This window comes from Nannospalax galili, unplaced genomic scaffold, assembly GCF_000622305.1.
Source record: "Nannospalax galili isolate Female #2095 unplaced genomic scaffold, S.galili_v1.0 scaffold299, whole genome shotgun sequence".
NCBI classification, from domain to species: Eukaryota; Metazoa; Chordata; class Mammalia; order Rodentia; family Spalacidae; genus Nannospalax; species Nannospalax galili.
In genome coordinates, this window is record NW_008343973.1 from 3,173,644 (window position 1) to 3,196,548 (window position 22,905).

The 22,905-nt window shown below is 42.3% G+C and overlaps 2 protein-coding genes across 5 annotated transcripts in view; one reads left to right on the forward strand and one right to left on the reverse strand.

Annotated features, from left to right (window-relative positions):
- The window catches only part of Tgfbrap1 (transforming growth factor beta receptor associated protein 1), a 55,954-nt gene extending 51,226 nt beyond the window's left edge, over window positions 1-4,728 (reverse strand). Inside the window, exon 1 of one of the 2 annotated variants that reach the window (XM_029567021.1) lies at window positions 4,606-4,728. In XM_029567021.1, coding sequence (XP_029422881.1) covers window positions 4,606-4,612 — 7 coding nt within the window. In that variant the 5' untranslated portion in view covers window positions 4,613-4,728. Of the gene's footprint in view, window positions 1-347; window positions 501-4,605 lie in introns of those variants that run through there. The other variant, XM_029567020.1, reaches the window with a different exon arrangement.
- Window positions 4,729-6,527: 1,799 nt separating this feature from the next.
- CUNH2orf49 (chromosome unknown C2orf49 homolog) lies at window positions 6,528-22,318 on the forward strand. 3 transcript variants are annotated; one of them, XM_029567023.1, is made up of 5 exons: window positions 6,528-6,664; window positions 8,536-8,702; window positions 10,453-10,828; window positions 13,049-13,123; window positions 21,730-22,318. In XM_029567023.1, exons 1-4 carry the CDS (start codon window positions 6,566-6,568, stop codon window positions 13,103-13,105), a joined length of 699 nt encoding a protein of 232 aa, XP_029422883.1. In that variant the 5' UTR covers window positions 6,528-6,565; the 3' UTR covers window positions 13,106-13,123; window positions 21,730-22,318. The 3 variants fall into 3 exon arrangements, with proteins under 3 accessions (XP_029422883.1, XP_029422884.1, XP_008838532.1); XM_029567024.1 differs by lacking the exon at window positions 21,730-22,318 and having other exon boundaries at window positions 10,453-10,579; window positions 10,706-10,828; window positions 13,049-14,155; XM_008840310.3 differs by lacking the exon at window positions 21,730-22,318 and having other exon boundaries at window positions 13,049-14,155.
- The last annotated feature ends 587 nt before the right edge of the window (window positions 22,319-22,905 follow it).

The window sequence follows — 22,905 nt, forward strand, 5'->3', positions numbered from 1 at the left end:
GCTCGCCGGTCCCTGCCGCCTGCCCCCGGCTCCCAGCCCAGGCTGCTGGGGACGTCAGCGGCCCGGCCCGGGTAGTCAGGGGGCGAAAGACCAGCGCGCGTCGGCGAGTGCGCAGGCGGCGCTGCCCGGGACCGCCGCCCTCCGGAGCTGAGCGTCTGCCCCTCCGGCCCGGGGAGCTCCGGGGAAGCTCCGCCTGGGCCTTTCCGCTCTGCACTCCATGGCTGGCTACCACCAGCGCCTAGCAGCAGAACAGCGCTGGGCAACGCGGAGGCTGGGCAGTGCCTCCCGGACGGACAGACGGACGGACGCGGGACAGCACTGCCACCCCAACGGCCTAAGGAACTGACTTGCTGGCGGGGCTGCCAACGGCACTGCGGTGTGCCAGTGGACGAGCAGCCCGACGCTCCCCAGGCCCAAGCTCGCCCAGGCCGCAGAAGGAATGAAGTCCCGAGGGGAGGAGCATATTTGCAGGGTATTCATTCCTAGGGGGAATTCTGGGGCAATTCCACCTACTTCTGTTAGGGAAGTTCATCATCAGCCACTCTGTGTCACGCGGGGAAGACTTCTAGGTTAGCACAAATCCATGAACCCCCTCAACATATAGTCAAAACCCAGTTTCATGATGAACTAGGAAGCTAACTATTAGCATTCAAAACGCTAGGTGCTACACACCTTTGATCCACTTGGGAGGCAGAGGCAGGCACCTCTGTGAGTTCCAGGCCAGCCTTGTCGACATAATGAGTTCTAAGCCAGACAGGGTTACATACTGAGACCCTGTCTCAAAACAAAACAAAACAAACAAAAATACTCCAATGGCTTATCCTCCACCTCTTTCTCACTGTTGTCACATGGTGCTTTCACCCAGACTCAGCTGGACCACAGACAGCTGATCAGCAACTGAGTATCAAGGGCAAACAGTAATGAATGGGCCCTCAAGTGTAAGGAGGTGAATTGGAAGTAGACCAGAGAGCAAGAAGCACCAGAACAAACCTAGTCCTCACTTTACCCAGACCCACAGGAAGCAAGTTACTAGTTGTCAACATCAGTGGCCCAGCTAGGCTTAAAAGCCACATTCACACCTTGCCATCTTTGTGCTTTACCATGCCAAAGGGCAGACAGCTGCATAAGGCTAGCTTGAGGGGTGACCTCTACTGACTTCCAGACCCTGAGCTGAGCCCTCCAGGAATTCATAGCTAGTCATACTCATACTGCAGTTTCCCTGTTTTTCAGGTAAGTTCACTGAGACAAAGGGAGGCAAATGACTGGTCTGGAATCCCATGCTAGTAAGGAACAGAGCAAGAACCCAGAATTCAACAGCACAGCAAGTTTCGAAAATAAATTTGGTTGTTGTGATTGAATAGTATATGGAACAACATTTACATTCCGTTCTAGGTGATCTAGGAGGGAAAATGCATACTACAAAAGAGAGACATCACAAACAATTTTTATAAGGCTTACCAGGAGATTCTTGAAATGGCAGTCTCTACGTGGGTATGTTATTCCATCTAGAAAAATCTGTTTTTCCTGGAACATACTAAACCATTTATGTCACAAATGACAGTCCCTTCTAGGTAAATGTCTGGACTACAAAACATGCTCATATATCTGTATAGGCTAATTTAAATTCTTTATACTCTTTCTATTGGGTGCATGTATGAACAAATATGTCATATGGTTTTCAAATGGATTTTTATTCATTTATTTATATTTATTAAATAATCCCTGGGCCCATACCAAACATGGTAAGAATATGTTATAGGATGTGAAAAGATGTGTTCTCACAGAAGACCTGATAAAGACAAAGCATTGCACAAATACAACTGAATGCTTTAACAGTTGCTAAACACTTTCAAATCTTAGCATCCTCTCACTTGTGCTGTCATCCTCACTTGCGCTGTCGTCCCCACTTCCTCCCAGGGTAGAGGAGACAGCCGGCAAGGGTAGGTCTGCTAGACTCGTTTATCTTTTTGCATGTAGAAAGCACTCAGCCAATCTTTAAATTCTTTGGATGTTTTAATGCTCAATATTAATGGATTAAATTCCCTTTAGTTTTAATTTTATGTGTATGAGTGTCTTGTCTGTGCTTTCCTAAGGTTGTTAAGTGTACCTATATTGTGCAGTGCCCTCAGAGGCCAGAAGACAGTGTTGGATCCCCCTAGAACTGGAGTTACGGGCAGTTGTCAGCCAACATATGGGTGCTGAGAATGAAACATGGGTCCTCTGCAAGAGCAGTCAGTGCTCTTAACTGCTGAACCATCTCTCTGGCCCCTAAATTACCTTTAAAAGAAGCTTGATAGTAGTGATGGCAATGGAACCTAGGGCCTTGTACATGCTACGCATATGCTCCCCAAGGAGGCTTTCAATGATAAGATTCAGTTTCTAACATATAGACGCTTTGAAGAATGCCTAACATGTTTGGACATCATTTTAAAAGACTAGATTAAGCAAAATTACATTTATGATTTTAAAAGTAAGCATAGCTAATTACAATGTCATGTTTTAAGTGTTTTTATGTTTATAATATTAGCTCATTTAATCATATATACACACACATCTATATATACTCCTTTTTGTTTGTTTTGAGATGGTATGTATGTAGATCAAGCTGGCCTCAATCTCACAGAGATCTGTCTGCATCTGCTTCCTAGGTGCTGGGATTTAAGGTGTGCACCATCATGCCTAGCTCTTATACTTTTAATTTAGATTCAGCAAAATAAAATTTTCAAATCACCTATTTCCTTTGTGCCCTGTTCGATGCCAAAGATTAAAGGGGATACTGAAGTGAGGAAGTCAGACTCTGTCTCAGGGAGTTTACTTTTTGAGAACCACTAAATTAGGGAGATATGTGCAAGAAAAACCTACTTAACCAGATCATAAGTCAAAAATAATGTGCTTCATAGGTTTGGTGACAATGGAACACAGGAAGTGCCTAAGAATCAGGAAAAGATTCAGTCATGCTTATTGAGGCAGGCTCTGTGCTGAGAGCTGAGGACCCAAAGAAGAAAGAGGTAACCTGTGAGATGAGTGCCTTGATCTGAATGTATGTGCTCCCCCAAATTCCCAGAGGGATAGTATTGAAGAGGCGAGACCTCTAGGAGGTGGTTTTCATGAGGGTGGAGCCCTCATAAATGGGATTAGTGCCCTTATCAAACAAGCCAAAGAGAGCCCCTTTGTCCCCTCTGCCATGTGAGGACACAGCCAGAAGTTGCCATCTATGAGGAATGGGTGCTCACTAAATGCCAAATCTGGAAGCACCTTAGACTTTCCAGACTCCAGAACTGTGAGAAACACACCTCTAGTGTCTGTAAGCCACCTACTCTACAGTATTTTAGTAATGCAGTCTGCATACACTAAGACACTGGGATTATAAAAAAGTCATCAGTTTAGGTAAGTAAATGCATCTTTACTATGTTCTGAGGAATGAAAACAGTAATAGAACCATTAAGTGTGTTCTTAATATTAGAAGCTAAAAACCCAAAGCCAAAATTATTTCACAAACTGTTACCTTCATTTTGAAGCTCCTTAACTTATGCTCCAATATATTTTTGACAAATAATATTTATAGTAAAATACCTTAAATTATTACACTATATTCAAGCAGAAATCAGCACACAAAGTCTTAGTAAATATTTTTCTCATTAGTTATTCATCCTACATTTTATTATTTATTATTTTTGTTTTGAGATAATTTCACTATGTAAAACCAGACTTGCCTCAAACTCAGCCTCCCAAGTGCTGAGACTAAGGGCATGTGCCATCAAGTCCACTACAAACATTTATACAGCACCCACTAAATACAGCATGGTGCATGCTAATGAACTAGGTAAAGGAATGAAAGGAAATGTATGGAACTTGGCCTACTCACTATCAAGTGAGGTGATATCAGGACACTCATTGCTGGTTGGTTCCCCTTAGCTTTTTTTTTTTTGCCTCCAGAATTAAGAAATAAGAATGTTAATGAATAAACCTTATTTCTGTTCGAAGCCCCCACTGTGTTACAATGACAACATGCTCACCAACATGGTACGATTTTCCTCAGGGCTATGTCTCGGTTGAGAAGATCTGACATGTCAGGAGGAGACTCCAGAGGCATCAGGTCCTCACAACACTGGTCTTACAAGAATCCTGAACTAGTCTTTTTCCACTACGGTAACTGGTTTTTCAGTCTTTTGATTGCTGGCTCCAGGGTGGGGATTTTCTGTGTTTTTTCAAGTGATGTGGTTAAAATCTCCTTGAAGCAGCCCTTCCTCCTGGAAATATGTGAAGTATCACCCCAGAACATTTTAGAAATGCCCATTCTAGGGCCTCCTCCATGAGTCTCCTAGGAATCAGCAAACTGCAGATTCCCCAGGGCTCGACTCTATAGAGGCTCTAAGCAGGAAGGAATGGGCAATGTTGCCAAAGAGGTTCCCTTTCTCTTTGAGGCAGAAAAGTGTGTGTGAAACTCATCCTAGTTCTTCCTCTCTTGATTTTTTTTCTTTGCCTCCAACTACAGTTTCTTCCATCCCATGACTTCTGATTTGGATGCACCTAGAATAATATTAGCGAAGTTATTTTAAGTCAGGAAGTACTTTGGGTACTGAGAGGAATGAAAACAGATCTTACCTGCCATAAAACTTTTGCAGATGAAGAGTTTGAAGCTTCAGTTTGGGTGATGGGCAGAAGAAACGACAGGATTGAGGAGCAGAGCAAGGACTTGAGACCACACTTCCAGACTATGAAACTTGCCTCTTCTTATACCACTTTCTTGTCACTTCTCTCCCTCCATGACAATCAACAGGTTACAAATGTCCAGGTGGAAGCAACTGGAAAGGTATTTGACATACTTTAGCTGTAATCCTTACAACACTGTGAGGTGATTATAATTTTATCTCAAAGAGAAGGAAACTATAGCTAGGGGAGAGGAGGTATTTATCCTCAGTGAGAGTGGTCCAAGGCTGGACCACTGCAAAGCCTGCCCCTTCTCTTCATCCTATGACCAATCACTCTAAACATCACTCAGTTCTTCTTAAACATGTATACCTCACATATAATCTCCATTTCATCATTCTTACAGCAGTTTCCTCATGAAAGGACCAAGACTAAAAGGACAGCTCACCCAATGACTGTGCAGCCATGAAAACTGGGGTTTGGTTTCAAGCCCAGGCTCCCTCAAAGGCAACTACTTTTGTCACTAAACTATGTGCTTTACAGTAAAGGAAATGATGACAGTGATGCCATCCATGCTAACTTTATTTTTGTATGACACTATAAAAGCAGATTTGAATAGACACTCAGGCAAGTATCACACAGCTAAGGCACTTAACTCCAATTCAGAACATTCAGCCCAGTTTTAAGACTTGTCAATTTTGGGTAGGTCACTTAACTCCTTCCTATCAGCTTCCTAGACACTAAAATAAAAGAACTGGATTGAATATAGTTTTTTTTGAGGAACAAAAAATTTCCTTCCAGCTCTGAAATTGTTTCTACCCAGAAAGTATCACATACTATAGAAAAAGTGCAAAACCTCTGTCAGTTTTTATCTCATTTCTAATTTAACAGCTCATTTATTTTTCCAGTTATCTTTTATCTTTTGGTATCCTCACAGTTGTTCATGTTTTCATAAACAATGCAACAGTTTCCAATAAAATGATACATCATAGAACAGACACCCAGTAAGAGTTCAAACCATGTATGGAAGTGCACCTTTTAAATGTGCAAAAACTTGAGGGTTTTATATTTCTTCCACGAATGATGACGCAGAAGCAGAAAACATTAGGAACTTAGAATATAGTAGAAACCTAGAATTCGTTTTAAGTAAAAACTGTTACTTCATCGAAGTTATTAGTAAGCGCAGAGGAAATGTCCTCGATTCTTCATCTCGCCACTTCCTCGCTGTGATTTCGAGCCAATTACCCTTTCTGTGCCTCAGTTCCTTCATCAAAGAAACAGGCATTTTAGTAACATATACCTCGTAAGGCTACGCTGAGGAGTAACCGGCATTGGGCTGTCGCTACCAGATTTCTCAACTGCTAATTCTTTTTCACACGTAAGCTGGTTGATTTAGAGGATCATTTCAGACACTTCTTGGGATGCTTATGTCTGAGGCGCGGGGGATTGCAGGAAATTGTCTCTGGCCTTATTTGGCTCACTTTATGTAAAGGGCGATTAGGCAATAAATGAGTAAGATATTTTCTTAAAAAGAGAAAAGATGACTTCAGACATGAGAATGCCATTTGGGGTCAGGGTCATCCGCCGTCGCCACCGGGCGGACTGAAGAATCCCTACGACCTCGGCCCCGTGACGTCACACGAGGCGCGACCAATCGCGGCCAGGAGGGCAGCTTCGCCTTCCTTCGCTTCCCGCGAGGCCCCGTGCCGCCGGCCCACTTCGGTCCCGCAACCTGGTCTTGTTCTCGCCTGGGGGACGTCATCCAGGGCCGCAGGTTCCGCACTCCACCGCAGCCAAGCGCCTGAGGGGCCCCCGGCGCGTACAATGACACCCGATTCCCGCCCTACGTCACTTCCGGGACGCTTTCGCCGCGGAGCCTTGTGGGTAGCCGGCCGGGGGTCTCCTGGCGACGACCATGGCGGGGGATGTGGGGAGTCGCAACTGCACCGACGCCGAGTTGCTGCTGCACCCGGAGCTGCTGTCCCAGGAGTTCCTCCTCCTCACCCTGGAGCAGGTGGGGCGCGCGAACTACAGGGAGGACCGCCGGGCAGCCGGGACGGGGTGCGGGCCTGCCCCTAGGCTCACGGCCTGGGCTGCTGCGGAGGCTCCCCGCCCACACACAGCCGTGCACCTCTGGAGAGGAGCTGGAGTTCCAGCCAATCCTCAGTAACTCGGAGAGGGCGCCGCCGACGACCCCCGCGGCCTGTATGAGCCAGGGCCTACAGGAGAGGGACTGGGAGAAAGACAGGCGGGGGAGAAATCCGGGCCGGCCTTTAGAAATGGTGAAACTGAGTCAGTCCCAGAGAGACGGGCTTGCTTACTAAGCTCATTGCCTGTAAAATGGTCACCGTTAGAATTCGAAGTTTCTGTTGCTGCAAGTGATGCTTGCAGTTTTTCAGCTGGTGTGACCTCAGATAATAGGCGGAAGATAAAACGTGCTGTTACATTTAAAATGACGGAATTTCTCAAAGTTTCCATAGGATTTTACGTCGGTTACTTTGTCTTTATGTGCCCCCCACCCAGTAGTACCCCTTTTTCTAATTTACTTACGTTCTCCTCTGTACATGGTTTTAATAATGACTCTTAATCTGTGGTTCGGAAGCTTTTAAGTACAACGGAATTACCAAAGTCTTGGTAAAACAAATTACCGACCTCCATCTTCAGTTTCTCATTAAGTAGGTTTGGGATGTGCCCTGAAACCTCATTTTAATCAATTCTGTTGCCAACCCAAAAGTCAGTGCTTTCCAAGTACAGTGTGTGTGAGTCTTTTGGAGATGTCCAAGAAAATCTCACAGTCCCCACACCCTAGTGAATGCAGGATGAAAATTAGTAATATACTATATGTAAGATAAAGGACTGAGGTGGTTTAAACTTTTTAAAAATGAGTAAAATTTGGTCGGTCGTAGTAGTGCATGACTTTAATCTCAACACTTGAGAGGCAGAGGCAGGCAGATCTCTGCGATTTTGAGGCTATCCTGGTCTACATAGCGAGTTCCAGGCCAGCTGGAGCTACAGGGAAACCCCGTCTCAAAAATACTAAAAAATGAGAATAAATAAAAAGGGCTAAATTTTATCAGCGGACATTGATTTGTCCTTTGTATAAAGCATACATTTTCTAGCCTTTGTGAGGTGAAAGGTCTGTAATAATCTTTTTTCTTCTCATTTTTCCATCTCAACTATTCCTATATTTTTGATGTTGAGAACAAAGTGGGAAATGAGAGTAATGGGCAGTGACCAACCGAGCAAAAGGGCGGGGCAGGCCCTGGAGATCTGCTGTTACTGTCATCGGAAAGGGGAGTGCAGTCTGTAGTTCACCTCATTTTAAAAAGCAGTGCAGGAGGTGAGGGTGAAGCTCCATGGTAGAGCAAGTGCTTAGGAACTGGGTTCAGCCCCCTGCACTCACTTCCAAAAATAAAAAGCATCACCATTTTAGAAAAACATGAGAAATATTGCACAGGGTGAGGCAGACTTCACCCCACCAAGCCAGTCATAATAATTACACTCAAAGTAGTTTGTGGACAGAATGTGGTAATTTTCTCTCTTTTACATGTTTTCATTGGGCAGTGCCCCATTTTCATTCCTCTTTATAGATTAAGATGCCACTGCTGGAAATGGTCTTCAGTCCTGGAGTGTTGCCTAAGCAGTGTTAGGCAGTTGTCCTGTTACAGTGAGGGCCTGTGACCACTGTTTCCAAGAGGAGACAGTGTAATATTTACAGAGCTTAATGAATCTATAATACCCTATATAATAATACCTTATAGGACTTTTAAATGGGTGTGATTGAGAAAAGGTTTGTAATTAACAAATGTTTTACCATGTTAGAAAGGTAGGTAGTTATTAAATGAATGGTAATGTCTTGAAATTATTTTGTTTCCTTTCCTACAGAAGAACATAACTGTTGAAAATGATCTAAAAGTAAACAAAGACAATCTTACAGATCTTTACGTCCAGCACGCGATACCATTGCCTCAGAGGGATTTGCCAAAGAGTAGATGGGGGAAGATGATGGAAAAGAAAAGAGAGCAGCATGAGATAAAAAATGAGACTAAAAGGTATTTTAGTGTTTCTGGGTTTCATTTTCTCCTATATGACTAAACAATTTTGGCTTTGTTTTTTTACTACCAGGTAAACGTAAGCAAAAATAGGGGAAAGAAATCATTTAGTAACTGTTTTTTGAGCACTAGGTGCTGAGATTATTACAGTGTATGATACTAAGATTCCTTGTTCATATTTTCATTGAGAGAAACATAAAAAAGCTAAATATGTACTGTGCTGTCAGTCTTTTTCCCTTGTGCAATGGCCGGTGGTATGCAATGAGCTGGGTTTTCATCTTTTATCCAATGACTGTCAGTGGTGACCCCAAAATGGTTCAGTTTGGCCAATACCCAGGAATCTGATTAAAATGCTGATTCTTAGGGCTGGCAAAATGGCTTTGTGAGTAAAAGCACTGCTGCGCAAGCCTGATGACCAGCGTTCTGTCCCCAGAGCCCATAATCTTAGGAGAGAGAACCAGTACTTGAAGGCTGTCATCAGACCTCCATATGTGCACCCTTCCCACATGCATGCCTGGATAGGTGCTTGAGCCGGGTGTGCGCACGTTCAGTAATAATGAAATGTAAAAATCAGACTCAGACATTTGAATGCAAAGTCTACAGTTAAAAAAATACACATTTTAATATTCTGATTTCTGTGCAGTTTGGATGCCTGGATTCTGTTTCTTAGAAGATTCCAGGATGATGCCAGTGTTGCTGGTCCTTGCACAAGACCTAATTAATAGCAAGGCTAGCATGTCTCCCTGGTGACTGCCTAATCCTTTTTTGCATGTTTAATTAAAAGTGTTACCCAGACGTGGTGTCACATGCCTTTAATCTCCACAGAGATAGGCAGATTTTTATGAGTTTCAAGCCAGTCTAGACCACATAAAGTTCTAGGCTATCTAGCAATACATACTGAGACCCCATCTCAAAAAAAAAAAAAGTTTGTATTTTTATGCCCTTCTATAACTTTAGCTATCATGAGTAGTAAAGGAATGCTTTCTTTACTTTTACTGTTAAAGATAGAAATTCACTGTTTAGGTGCTAAACATGAAGACCCATCAAATCCTGTACTTAAAATTATACAGATACCTTAGTAACCGATTAATTTAGCAAGTGCGTGGTCCTTAGAAACTACTGGTGACTGCTGTGGGGTGTGGTACTTCACAGTTTGTAGACTGTCACTATGGGAGTCTTGGTATAGTTTCGTAGCTTTTCTTTCTAAAATAATTATGATTGCAGGGTCAAGATAGCTATCAGTTATCTTGGTCTTTTTTTGTAGTTGAGTTAATATTTTAAGGACAGTTGTAGCCTGTATATAAAAGCTAATGTAATTTCTTATAAATATTTTATACTTTTTTGAGAATTTTATACGAGTGCTGTATTTACATTCATTTCTACCCTTCTCTGCTCCCCAACTTCAAGACTTCGTCTTTGATTATTGTTGTTATACACATGCACGCACACACAAACATACCATGCAATTTAGTGGTACTAGCATGTACATGTATATGTTTATGGCTGACCACTTGATCTGATTGAATAACCCATCAGGGAGCTTGTTCATGGAGAAAACTGATTCTCCCTAATATTTTATACTTTAAAGTGTTAGAACATTATTCCTTTAGCATGAACAAATGAAGTTTTATTTCTAGTAGTTCCCTTTTAGAACAGTGTTGTTGGTAAATCTCCTTGCTTACTGTGATATCTAGTCCACTGGTTTGCCTTCTCAGATGGTATTTTCAAGAGTGCATCTTTTTTATTTCAGGAGTAGTACTGTAGACGGACTAAGGAAAAGACCCCTCATTGTGTTTGATGGAAACTCAACAAGTACAAGCATCAAAGTGAAAAAGACGGAGAATGGAGACAACGACCGACTCAGGCCCCCCCCTCAGGCAAGCGTTACCAATAATGCCTTTAGAAAATTATCAAATTCCTCTTCAAGTGTTTCACCCCTAATTTTGTCTTCCAATTTGCCTACGAACAATAAAATGGAACACAATAATAATGACACTAAACAGAACCATGACTTAATGCATAGGAAAAGTCCTTCGGGTCCTGTGAAGTCACCACCTTTGTCCCCTGTTGGGACTACTCCTGTGAAATTAAAGCGGGCTGCGCCTAAAGAAGAAGCAGAGGTGGCGGTAAGTGTCGGTGGCTTCCATGCTGAGCTCACAGCTGAGCTGTGTATCCTATGTCCCTGTGTGGGCCAGCTCTACTGCTTGCTCTTTTATTGGGGGGTAGGGGCTAAAGCTAGGCCACATTTCCTTTAGTTGTTACAACTTGAAAAATGCACCATCTTGGGATCTTCTCTGTATAGAGTTTAAAATCTGCCTCCATATCAAACTATAATGAAATTTTGATAGTTAATTTGACACTTGTTTTCTTTACCATGATGATTTTAACAATGTTACGCTGTGTAGGCAAGAGTTGAGGATTGTGGGGAAGATCATGGTGAAATGTGAAGGTTGGAGGGCAGGAGGACAGTCCAGTTGATTCAGGCTTTGTTTTTAGAACCTGAAGTGATTTTAACAGTCCTTAGGATGATTCTAAGGCAAGAAATATAGTAACAGTACTCAGCACAACTTATATACTTATATTTTTCCCATGTAAAGGATGACCAATGGCTGTGCAAACCTGTGACAGGTTTGTTTGTTTGTTTGTTTTTGGTCTTTTTGAGACAAGGTCTCCCTGTAGCCCCAGCTGTCCTGGAACTCACTTTGTAGACCAGGCTGGCCTTGAACTCACAGAGATCAGCCTGCCTCTACCTCCCACGTGCTGGGATCAAAGCGTGTGCCCCCACTCCTGGCTCTATGACAGGTTTGAAAAAAAAAAATGTACTGTATAATATAGGATTATAAAACCCTGGTCAGTGGGAGGATGTAGGAACAGAGTGTATATGCAAAAGTAAGCACCAATATAGATGATAGACATAATTGCCTCCTGTGACCCCCACATGCTTATGAATAGTCATCTGAGACCAAGGGCTAAGTCTCTGGCCCACAGGGTGGTCTTCAGACCATGTTGATCACTATAAGTGCTACACTTGCCGAAGCGAAGGTCACCCTATAAGACCCAACTATGAAGCAGAGAAGCTAGCCTACAGGAAGTCTTGGTGGTCCCAGGTACACAGAAACCCAGTGGAGATGTTATCTCTCCTACTTGCCCCTACCCAGGCTCTTAACAGCTTCCTCGGCTACCCCAGCAGGAATGCACTAGAGCAATGTAGCAGACAGTGCATTGACCAAGCTGAGCTGGGGACAAGAGGGGTACAGTCTGTACAGCCCAATAAAGGCCATTCAGGGTGGATGGATGCTGATGGGGACTTGCCCCCTAGTTACCTGTCCTAGGTTTGCCAGTGCCTACATCTACACCAGACCACTTGATTCCACAGTTGCAGTGCCCATTTGCTGTCCTTGAACTCTGTAATGGTTTGATTTCTATCTTTAGTCGAACCCTGGAATTTAAACATCCATAATAACTATTTTTTAAAAGTTCATCAAACTTATTCTGCTCAAAAAATATATAGAAAGGCAGATTTCCTAAAATTTTCTCACTTGGTTCCTTCTGTTTTGTAGTTAAAAAGAAATACTCCTTGGTTAGTGAGGCCTAGAGTGCTGTTGTCCAGGGTCATACATTTACGACTGGCTTCGACCAAGTCTTTTTGTACTTATCTTAAAACCACAGCAGTCTTTGCCTCACCTAAGCTTCACATTGCTTTACTTTGGAGGGATGGAAGAAGTTTTAGGAGTATCTCTTATGTATGTTGTGTTCTGCTATATTTAAACATCGGAATGCTTAGATTTCATGTTAGTCAGCTCCCTAGTGGAGTTATACAGACTTGTCCAGTCCAGTGACCACACTGCAGTTTGATTCCAGGACACACACCAGACACCAATTGCCTCTGTTTTTATTTCAGCCACCTTTGTGAGAAAGAGGAGGGATGAGGGTTAGAAGAATAAAGTGAATCTCAGGTACTACTGCAGTAAGAAGTGAGCCCTTGAGAACTTTTTTGGCCTAAATGTTTACATATCTATGATGTATACACTCAGACAGATACTACTCAGAAATGTCAATATTTTCTTCGTCAGCATTTCCCACTGAGTTTAGATCATTTCTGGGCTAGGACTCAGGTCCAGTGTGTGTATAAGTGCTCTAGGTGCAAAACATTTGAGAACCACAGCAGGAAAAAAAGGAGGCAGAACAGGCCTATTTTCCTCATCTGAGAGCTGTTCCCACCAGATGGCAGCAGTGGTCTTGCACTAATTTATGAGTAGTAAGCTGTGGCTGGGTAAGTGTTCTTTTGGCTGTTCTGAGACGGTTGGTTCTGCAGTTATAAACTGGTTTCTGCTCCTGTTTTTTAGAATTACCTGAAGCCCCCAGAAACAAAGAGGAAGATACAGCATGTTACATGGCCATGAAGGGAAGCTTCCAGAAATGTAAATATAACTGTAACTCACAGTATTTACAGAGATCCTGATGATTGTGGAATTTTCTTGAGAGGTTTAAAATAAGTTTGAAAAAAAATAGTCTTTCCTTTCCCTCCCTCCCTTCTCCTTCCTGCCTTCCTTTTTAAACTTTCTTGACTTTGATGTCCCAATTAGGGAAGAGTTTCTTTTTAAAATAGTAGCTTAGTGTAAACATTTTTAGAAATTTCATTTTCCAAGCAGAAGCATATAGCAGCTCACAGTATTTTAGTAAATATTGCCACATGCATCTGTAGGGTTCACCAAGAAAAGCATCTTGGTGGTATTGCTAGAAAAGTATTCTGAACAAAGATGAAATAACTGTTCTTCCATAGCTTGCACCACTTTGCCCCCTGAAAAGCAGAAGGGAAGTCAGGGCTTGCTGCTGCTTCCCTTCTTGATGTTGTGCCAGAATTGATTGGCTATGAATCGACTGGTACATCCTTGACAGCGATCTTGTCTCGCAGGAGTCCTGCCTGCTCTTCTCTTGCAGCCAAGGACTCATTCTTGAATTCAGCTGTTCTCTTATGAGCTCATCTTTTTAAAATGAAGTTGATTTCAGAGTCTTTAGGCTGAGTGATCATGTTAGAGTTAGTGGTAATTGTTGGGGCTAGAAGTCTAGAGTTAGGAGAGTCCAGGAAGTACAGTGGTGAGGGGTGCATCTGTGTGCACTGAGTAAGCAGTTGTAGGGCTGCTGCTGTTCGAATTCACTGTAGAGTGCAGCAGAGGAGAGGCAGACTCTTTAGTCTGATACATATGGCTTCCGGCAGTTAAACTTCAAAGTCTTAGTTCATTTCATCTACTTGTATAACACAGGGGAGTGAGAAAACACGGTGTATCTTATTCCTGAGTTCTAGTATCTACTTTCTCATGTATTTCTAACAAGAGCAAAGCTATTTTATGGTTTTTTTTCATGTTATGATTGATTCTCAAATTGGTGGTTTTTCAATATGCTGTAAGGGCATCTCTCTCTCTCTCCTTTTTTTTTTTTTTTTTAAATGTGTTGAAACAAGCATTTTAGTTCAGCTATCAAATAGCCTTACAAAAAATAATTCAGCCTTGCAGGTAAGGAGTATAAGACTATAGTTTTATTCTGCCTTTTTTCCAGACTGTAAATTTGTACAAAGAAGACAAAATTGATGCATAATGCTGCATAAATTGTTAATGCTACAGTAAAAATTTAAATGTGTTGTTATCTGCAGGGGTGATGCATGTAATGTTGATGGAACTGTGGTCCTCTATGTAAATGTCAAGGGAGATTTAAAAGGTGCAGCTTTTAGGGTAGAATGACACATTTTATATTCAGTTTTCTTCTTTGCTTCCACCTGCATTTCTCTCTTTTAAGAGAGAGTTAGCCATTTGACGATTTTTAGTCAGTGGGAACTTTTTAGTTATTCAGTGAAATTAATTTTTAATTTGTATATTTAACTTACAGAGTAGGTTGGTAATAACAGCTGAACTGTGTAACATTGTTGCTTCAAATTGAAGTTTATACTATGAACATTCAGCATTGATGCTCACATAGCAGCATATTATTGAGCTGTTTTGAGTTTGAGAGGTGGAGAAGCATTGAGCCATGCACTGTGTATTATGTACTCCCACCATAGTAGAGTGCCATGCCTCCTAAAGGGATCGTGGGACCGGCTTCCTCCGCTTGATGAAGTGTGCCCAGCTCTGGGAATCTGGAGCAGCAGCACCTGGAGTCTTTTGTTCGGAAGTGGTGTTTTAATTTGCATAAGAATTTAGAAGGACTTGACGTGATTGGTGACAATTCTGGAATAACCTTTACTCACTACCATGGTGTTAATGTTGCTTTTGATTCTGCGTCCCAATAAAGCCAGCTGTTTTTACTACCAGGTTGGGCAAATGAACGGTATTGGAGTCGGTGGGTGGCTGTGTGGTGTGAGACACCACTTCTGCCATTGGCAAGTGGGCCTTGCTCCTTCTTCCACCTCTTTCTCCTTCCTCCTTCCCAGTGTTTCCCTCCTTTACTTCGATTCTCCTTCCTCCTTTCTCTCTATTGAAGCTTGAGGTTTAGGTTTGCAAGTCGTATTGCTTGGCCCTACACTGTTCACTAAGGGGTGAGGATAGGCTGACCCCCAGTTCTCTTACACCTGAGGGATCATAGGCAGCTGTGTGGATTCTGCAGTCTCAGGACCCTGCAGTACCAAGGTATTGAATTGTTTCCCAAAGGCTGTTGAAGTAGAATAGTTTCCAAAATAGCCTTATTAATCTACGACAGCTGCCAGACACTTGGAAAGATGGTTCACTCCTACAAGGCTATGCTTGGCTGGTATTAAAAGTCTTCAGAATTGAAGTTTTTATTTGAAATACTATTTTGGTTGACTTAAGTTGTGAGAGACAATTTTAAAACTGATCTAGAGACTCATTCAACAGTAATGACCTTTAAAAAACTTACATTAAGTAAAACTGCCAGTAGATTAAATCATCTATGTATGTAATAGCTTCCTCTACTTACTACTGTGGAACTTCGTTATTTTTAGAGGCTACTAATTGGTCAAAATGTTTTTAAGTGTGCTTTTATTAAATGCTTGTGTAAGTTTTGTAATTCAGTACAGAAAAGGTTGACCTTGTAATGTACATTTTTGTATGTTTAAAGTCTTTTAAGTAGCCTTATCCTTATTTAAATAATAAAATTATCTTGAGTAGATCTGTCATTTGTAAAAAAAAAATTAAAAAAAATGGAAAAATACTCTGATGGCTTGATGTTATATTGTTTGAATAAACAATATCAGGAAGTATTATTCTTTGTAGCATAACTTTCTACGTGGGATCCAAACAGTACAGCCCCATCTTGGGGGCCTGGCCATTGGGAATAGGAGGGCAATTAGAGTGATCTGATTGGGACATCTTGATTCTGCTGAGGTTGACGTGAAGATACGCATGCCCAAATGTTCCCTGTAACTTGGTTGAGAGATATAGGGAGAGAAGTGGACTGAAGTCTGCAGCTGATTTTGTAATGCATGAGGGCTGCCTTTTGAGGCAGGTTTCACCGAGAACGTCTTGCTTCCACCTTAAATCACTATTTTTTTAGCTAGTATCTTAATGTTAATACATTTGGAGTCTGAAGTTCTAGCTTAAGTAACTTGGAGAATACCCTGATCAAATTTTCTATTTTGGAACAACAACAACAAAAAACCCCCAAAAGACAAAATCTTACTGCATTGAGATTGTGTTCCCTAGTGTGTTTTATGAACAGAAATGCTTTTATTCTTTCAGTTGCTTAATAACTTAATTGACTTCTTTATAGTGGAATAAAGATACAAATTTCAGTGTATTTTTGGGTGTCTTGTATTGTAGACCTCAGGGTTGAGCAAGGTGGTTAAGTTCCTGATTCCTTGGAGAAGACAGGCAAGTGAATAGTGAAATAACAGATCATTGGAATCTTGTGGGCTGGGAAAGCAGCAAGGGGCTACTGCACACACTGTGGAAAAGCCCTTGGGAAAGATGGTTCAAAGTAGGGGTGACCAATCTGGCTTCTCTGGGCTTCACTAGACCAAGAAGAATGTCTTGGGCTTCATTAAATATACAAACACTAATGAAAGCTAAGGAGCCTTTTTTTTCTTTTTTCCTTTTTTTTTTTAGACAAAAAGGTCTGTGTGTAATTTTCAAGATAGCCACCACCTCAATTAAGTAAAATGTTTTTCCATAATCTATGTAGTACCCTGTTCTGAGTCTTTACAAAATTTATGTGTGTGTGTGTGTGTGTGTGTGTGTGTGTGTGTATACACACACACACACAATATGCATATATATACATATAGAGAGATGGATGGATGGATGGATGGATAGATAGAATGTGGTGGAGGTCATAGGACAACTTAAGGGACCACAATGGTCCCAGGAATCAAACTCAGTTCATGCTTAAGAGCCCATGCAGTTGGGCTGGATAGATGACTCAGTGATTAAGAGCACTGACTGCTTTTGCAGAGGACCTGGGATTAGGTCTCAGCACCCACATAGTGCCTAGCAACCATCTGTAACTCTAGTTCCAGGGCATCTGACACCCTTTTCTGGCTTCCACAGGAATTATATGACATCGGTGCTTACATACATGCATGCAGAACAATCATGAAATAAATAAAAACAACCATGCAACTGAATTTTTAAAAATTTTTATTGATTTTGGGGCTGGAGAGATGGCTCAGCGGTTAAGAACACTGTTCTTGCATAAGACCTGGGTTCGAATCCCAACACCCACATGGCAGCTAACAACTGTCCGTAACTCCAGTTCCAGGGGCTCTGATAGCCTCTTCTGTCCTCCACCGACATTGCATGACACGTGTGCACGTACCTAGATGCAGGCAATACACGCATACACATAAAAATAATAAAATTTAAAAATAAAATTCTACTTATGTGTATGCGTGTATTGCCTGCATGTATGAAGTACACCAAAATTTAAAAATAAATAAAATTCTTATGTGTATGCATGTATTGCCTGCATGTATGAAGTACACCCATGTTGTACAATGCCCGCGGAGGTCAGAAGAGGCTGTCGGATCCTCTGGAATTGGAGTTACAAATTGAATTTTTAAAAAAAGCTTTTAAACTATGATTTCATGTTTGGCTATATTCGTGGCTATCCTGGCTTGTGGTTTGAATGACAGAATGGCAGTGGAATACCTTCTAGAGAAGCAGCCCGCATGTGGCCATTGTGGATGGCTCTGTATTCTGCTTTGTTCCTTCCATCAAAGGTAGGAAAGTCTATTTTCTACCACTTGAGTATGGACTAGCCTTGTAATTTCTGTTGGGCCAATGAGTGCAGCTTCTGTCAAGTTCAGGGCCCTGTAATGGAGTGGAAGGAAGCCCAGGCTTACCTGCAGGAAATACATGGCCCAGTTGATGGTACTAACAGCCAGATGTGTCATCACTAGTTAGCCGTCCCTCATCTAGCACCAACTGATGCTGCTTGAGTGACCCAAGTGAGAGCAGTCCAAAGTGCTAATTGGCAGAACTCATGGAATCGTGAATAAAATGGTGGTGGGGTGGAGGTGGGGGTGTTAAGCCACCAAGTGTTGGGGGTGTTTCACAGCCCAGCAGTAACAGGTGCCAGACAAGGGAAAATTAAAGCCTTTACAGTTTTAGAGAAGGTGGCATTATGTAGGACCATACTGTGGCTACCCATATAATAACTTTGGATTTGATTCTTAGAGGAATTAGAAGCTGTCAACTGTAGAGATTTAACCAAGCATTCAGTTGGGTCAAAAAGGGGCTGTCGTGGTTTTCATCAAGTTGACACAAACCTCAACATACCTGGAAAGAGGATCTCAGCTGAGGAATTTTCTTCATCAGATTGGCCTTTGAGCATGTCTGGGGCATTTTCTTGATTGCTAGTTCATGTGGAAGGGTCCAGCCATACCTGGGCAAGTGGGCTGGGGCTGTATAAGAAAGCCAGCTGAGGAGGCTGGAGTTTGCAAGCCAGAAAGCAGCATTCCTCCATGGTCCTCTGCTTCAGTTCCTGCCTCCAGGCTCCTGCCTTGACTTCCCTTGATAGTGGACTGTAACCTGTAAGCCAAATAAACCCTTCCCCAGGTCGATTCTGGTCAATGTTCCATAACAGCATCAGAGAACCTAAGGCATGGGCCTAGTTAAGTAAGCACATGATAATACTAAACAATTTTCCCCCCTCTAATACAGTTACCTGGGTTTTGTGTTTAGCCTTTGGGTAGATAGTTTGAATGAAGATATCAATGTGTTTTTGACCAATTGTTAAATTGTTAAGTGACTGTGAAATAAATAGCAGGTACGATAGGAAACATTTTTCTTAAATATAAAAACTTCTATTACGGCTGTTAGGTCTGGTCTACCTTAGCATGTAATTTCTTAAAACTTTTGATTTTTGCCGGGCATGGTGGCACATGCCTTTAATCCCAGCGCTTGGGAGGCAGAGGCAGGCAGATTGTTGTGAGTTCAAGGCCAGCCTGGTCTACATAGTGAGTTCAAGTCATCTGGGACTACAGGGAGACCCTGTCTCAAAAAGACAAAAAAAAAAAAAAAAAAAAAACCAAAACAAAACTTTTGTTTGTGCTTTTGTTTTATTTTTTTGACCTAGGGTCTCACCGGTGCCTGGCTGGTCTGAAAATTCCTGTGTAGACCAGGCTGGCCTTGAACTCAAAGAGATCTTCCTGTTTCTGCCTCTGAGTGCTGGGATTAAAGGCCACCACACTCAGCTCTTAAACTCATTAAAAGAAATTTTTTTTTTTTTACTGAATTTTTGTGTATTTCATGTAGAACATTTCATCATCTTTATACCCCTTCCCCATTGCCCCCTCCCATAGCTGCGCCCCCCCCACTTGAATTCATACATTCTGTCATTTTTGTTAAGGCCCATCATGTAAAGTTAGTGTCCCCAGATGTCTCTCAGTGCAAGTTCATCCACTGAGGTCTAGTCAACCTATCTAGAGTCCCTCCCTTTAAGAAGATCAGCTCTTCCTCTCCCAGTAGTAATCAGCTGCTAATAATTTTTTGACTAAGATTGGGCCCCGCTGTCCATTTCCACAGTTCTGTGCTGGGCTTTTGTCTGCTTGAGTTTGAATTGGGTCTTGTGCATGCTGACACCACTGCTGTACGTTCATATGAGCAAGGTCCCAGGAGCCTGTAGGACTCTTATTTCCATATGGTCATTCACCTCCTCCCTGACTTTCCACCCTGTCTTCTGCAATGGTCCCTGGGCCCTGGGTGGGTGGATTTTAATTCAGGAGTCCTGTCCAAGGACCCACACTCTGTAGACTGTTATTCTCTACATTTTAGTCTTTTGTGTTCCTGGCCCTTTGTTGCATGAGGGAGCTTCATTGATGAGAATTGTTCTCTTCATCCCATGTTCTATGTTCCATGAGCCTTAAGTATAGAGGTTGCATTGTAGATATGCTTAGGCTTGGGCAATTCACAGACAATCTTTATGTGTGAACAGTTGTGGAACTCTATCTGTTGAAAAAAGAAGCTTCTTTGATGGCTGGTGACTGGGATACTTGTCTGTAAATTTAAGGATCCATATTTTGCACATAGTAAGGAATTACATTTGTCTAGGGATGTAACAGCCTTAGAGTTTCTCTAAGATCTATGACCTCTCCAGCCATGTGTATTTGGCTAGGTTTATAGGACTACACATTGAGTTTCCTCCCATTGAGTGGGCTTTAAGTCCAATTAGGTAGCTGTTGATTACCACCAAGGTAAAAGTGCCACTACTGCACCAATGCTGTTTGCTGTACTGGCCATTGATGTAGATTTTAGACCTTGAAGCTGGGGTTGGACCATTAATTGATGTTCTCCCTTACCATGCTCTCCAAAGCTATGAGAGCTAGCCTTCAGGGAGAAGGCTTCCAGGTCAGTCCAGCTTCACTGCTCCAAATCCTGTGTCTAAAGTATTTCCTATCATCAGCAATAGGGTCTTACTATCAAGTTCTGGGAGGCAATCAAGGGCTGTGGCAGTCGCCTGTGTAATTTTGGGAGTCTCTTGAACTACCCCTGGCCAACACCTCAAAGGAAGGTATCGCCTGTGTGGCACTGATTTTTGTTATGTAGCCTTCAGCTATACACACAGACTCATGTAGAGATACTGTATGTGTAATTTTTCAATAGGTTTTTGGACTAATATGATTCCCTCTGGCTTTTTATAGTAGCTAGGCATCAATTTATCTCTCCTCTCTGTTTCCCTTTCTTGCCTGGAAAGGCAGTTTCAGATTTACAAAACAATTCCCAAGATAGTGCAAAGAGTTGATATACCTCACCCCCACTCTGCCTACTAACATACAAGGCATAATACAGTTGTAGAAATGAGTCAATGTTTGATACATCGTTTTTACTTAATATCCCTTTTGTTCCAGAATTCCACTTAGTCTTTGTATTAGTTACATTTCTTATGGGTGTAACAAAATACCTGACAAAAACAACTTAAGGAAGGGTTTATTTTGGCTCACCATTCCACGATGTAGCCCATTATGATGAAAAAATCTTAACAGCAGGAGTCTGAGGCAGTCAGGAAGCTGAGGGAGATGAATGCTGGTGCTCCTTTCTGTGTTTTCTCCTTTCTGTGCAGTCCAGGACACTAGCCCAGGAAATGGTGCGGCCCTCATTCAAGGTGAGTCTTCCCACTTCAGTTAGCCTAGTCTAGAGTACCCCTCACAGGCAGTCTGAGGCTTGTCTCCTAGGTGATTCTAGATTCTTCCAAGCTGATTATCAGTGTTAAACATCACAATTGTCATGTCTCCCTAGGTTCTTAGCTGTGACAGTTTCTTAGACTTTCCTTGTTTTTGTTTATTACAGTATTGAATAGTACTGGTCAGATATTTTATAGTATCCCTCACGTAAGCTGTCTAATGTTTTTCTCATGATTAGGCTGGGACTCTGGGTTTGAGGGGGCATGGAGCTAAAATAGCATTTATTTGAGAACACATACCACAAACATGGCATCACTTTGATGCTAACCTTGTTGAAGAAAACTGAAGTAGTATTTGTCAGGTGCTCCACCATTAATTGATTCAGTGGTCTATGAATGGATGCCTGGAAACATGCTTTGGGTTATCTGATGTTTTTTCATTTTGCTCACATTGTTCCAGCTTTAGTCATTGAAAGCCAACGTTTTGAAGTGCACCCGTGTGGTGCAACACCTGCGGAGGACAGAAGAGGCTGTTGGATCCCCTGGAACTGGAGTTACGGACAGTTGTTGCTGGGATTTGAACCCGGGTTTTCTGCAAGAACAACCAGTGTTCTTAACCACTGAGCCATCTCTCCAACCCCGTTCCTGTTTCCTTTTGGCTAACCCTTCACAATGTCTTCTTTTGACACAGCCTTGTTTTGTCACTGTTGGGGGCAGCAGACTTGTGTTGTATACTTGCTGCTCAGGTCATAGGACCAACCAAGTCTAAGGACCCTTGGTTCATGGTATTGAAGAAGAGCTAAAAACTAAGAACTAGGTGCTGGGTGTGTTCACTGCTACTGGGGTGCCCTTGATTCTAGACTTTCCAGCTAATTCTGCCTCTGCCTCCCAATTGCTGGAATTACAGGAGGGTCCACCATGCTCCCCTGCTGGAAACTGCCAAATCAACTTTTTTTTGTGTGTATAATTTTTAAAAATTATTATTTTTATTTTATGTGTATGCATGTATTTCCTGCATGTAGGTAAGTGCACCTATGTCGTGCAATGCCCTCGGAAGTCAGAAGAGGCTGTCGGATCCCCTGGGACTGGAGTTACACACATTTGTTAGCTGCCATGTGGGTGCTGGGATTCAAACCCAGGTCTTCTGTAAGAACAACCAGTGTTCTTAACCGCTGAGCCATCTCTCCAGCCCCAAATGTATTTACTTTTAATTTTTAACTTTTTGTTTGTTTTGCTTTGTTTTTTGAGACAGGGTCCTGTATAGCCCAGGGTGACCTTGAAAACCTGTTATTTAGCTAAAGTTGGAGAACGCTCTGTCATCCTGCCTCTACCATCCAAGTGTTGGGATTACAGTGTGTGCTGCAACACACATTACTCTCCATTTTTCTTTAAAAACAAATGGGCTGGAGAGATGGCTCAGTGGTTAAGAGCACTGGCTGCTCTTGCAGAGGACTCTCTGTTAACGACAGAGGCATGACATTGGTGCACTTATATACATGCAAAAAAATAATAAAAATAAATATTAAAATGATAATAGTGGCACACATCTTTAATCCCAGCGCTTGGGAGGCAGAGACAAGAGGATCTCTCTGGATTCAAGGCCAGCCTGGTCTACATAATGAGTTCCAGGCCAGCT

Excerpts from the sequence above, each read along its gene's own strand:
- CUNH2orf49 (XM_029567023.1), top strand. The coding sequence starts at position 6,566 with ATGGCGGGGGATGTGGGGAGTCGCAACTGCACCGACGCCGAGTTGCTG. Across the intron at positions 8,703-10,452 it reads ATAAAAAATGAGACTAAAAG|GAGTAGTACTGTAGACGGAC; the intron begins GTATTTTAGTGT and ends TTTTTATTTCAG. Across the intron at positions 10,829-13,048 it reads AAGAAGAAGCAGAGGTGGCG|AATTACCTGAAGCCCCCAGA; the intron begins GTAAGTGTCGGT and ends CCTGTTTTTTAG.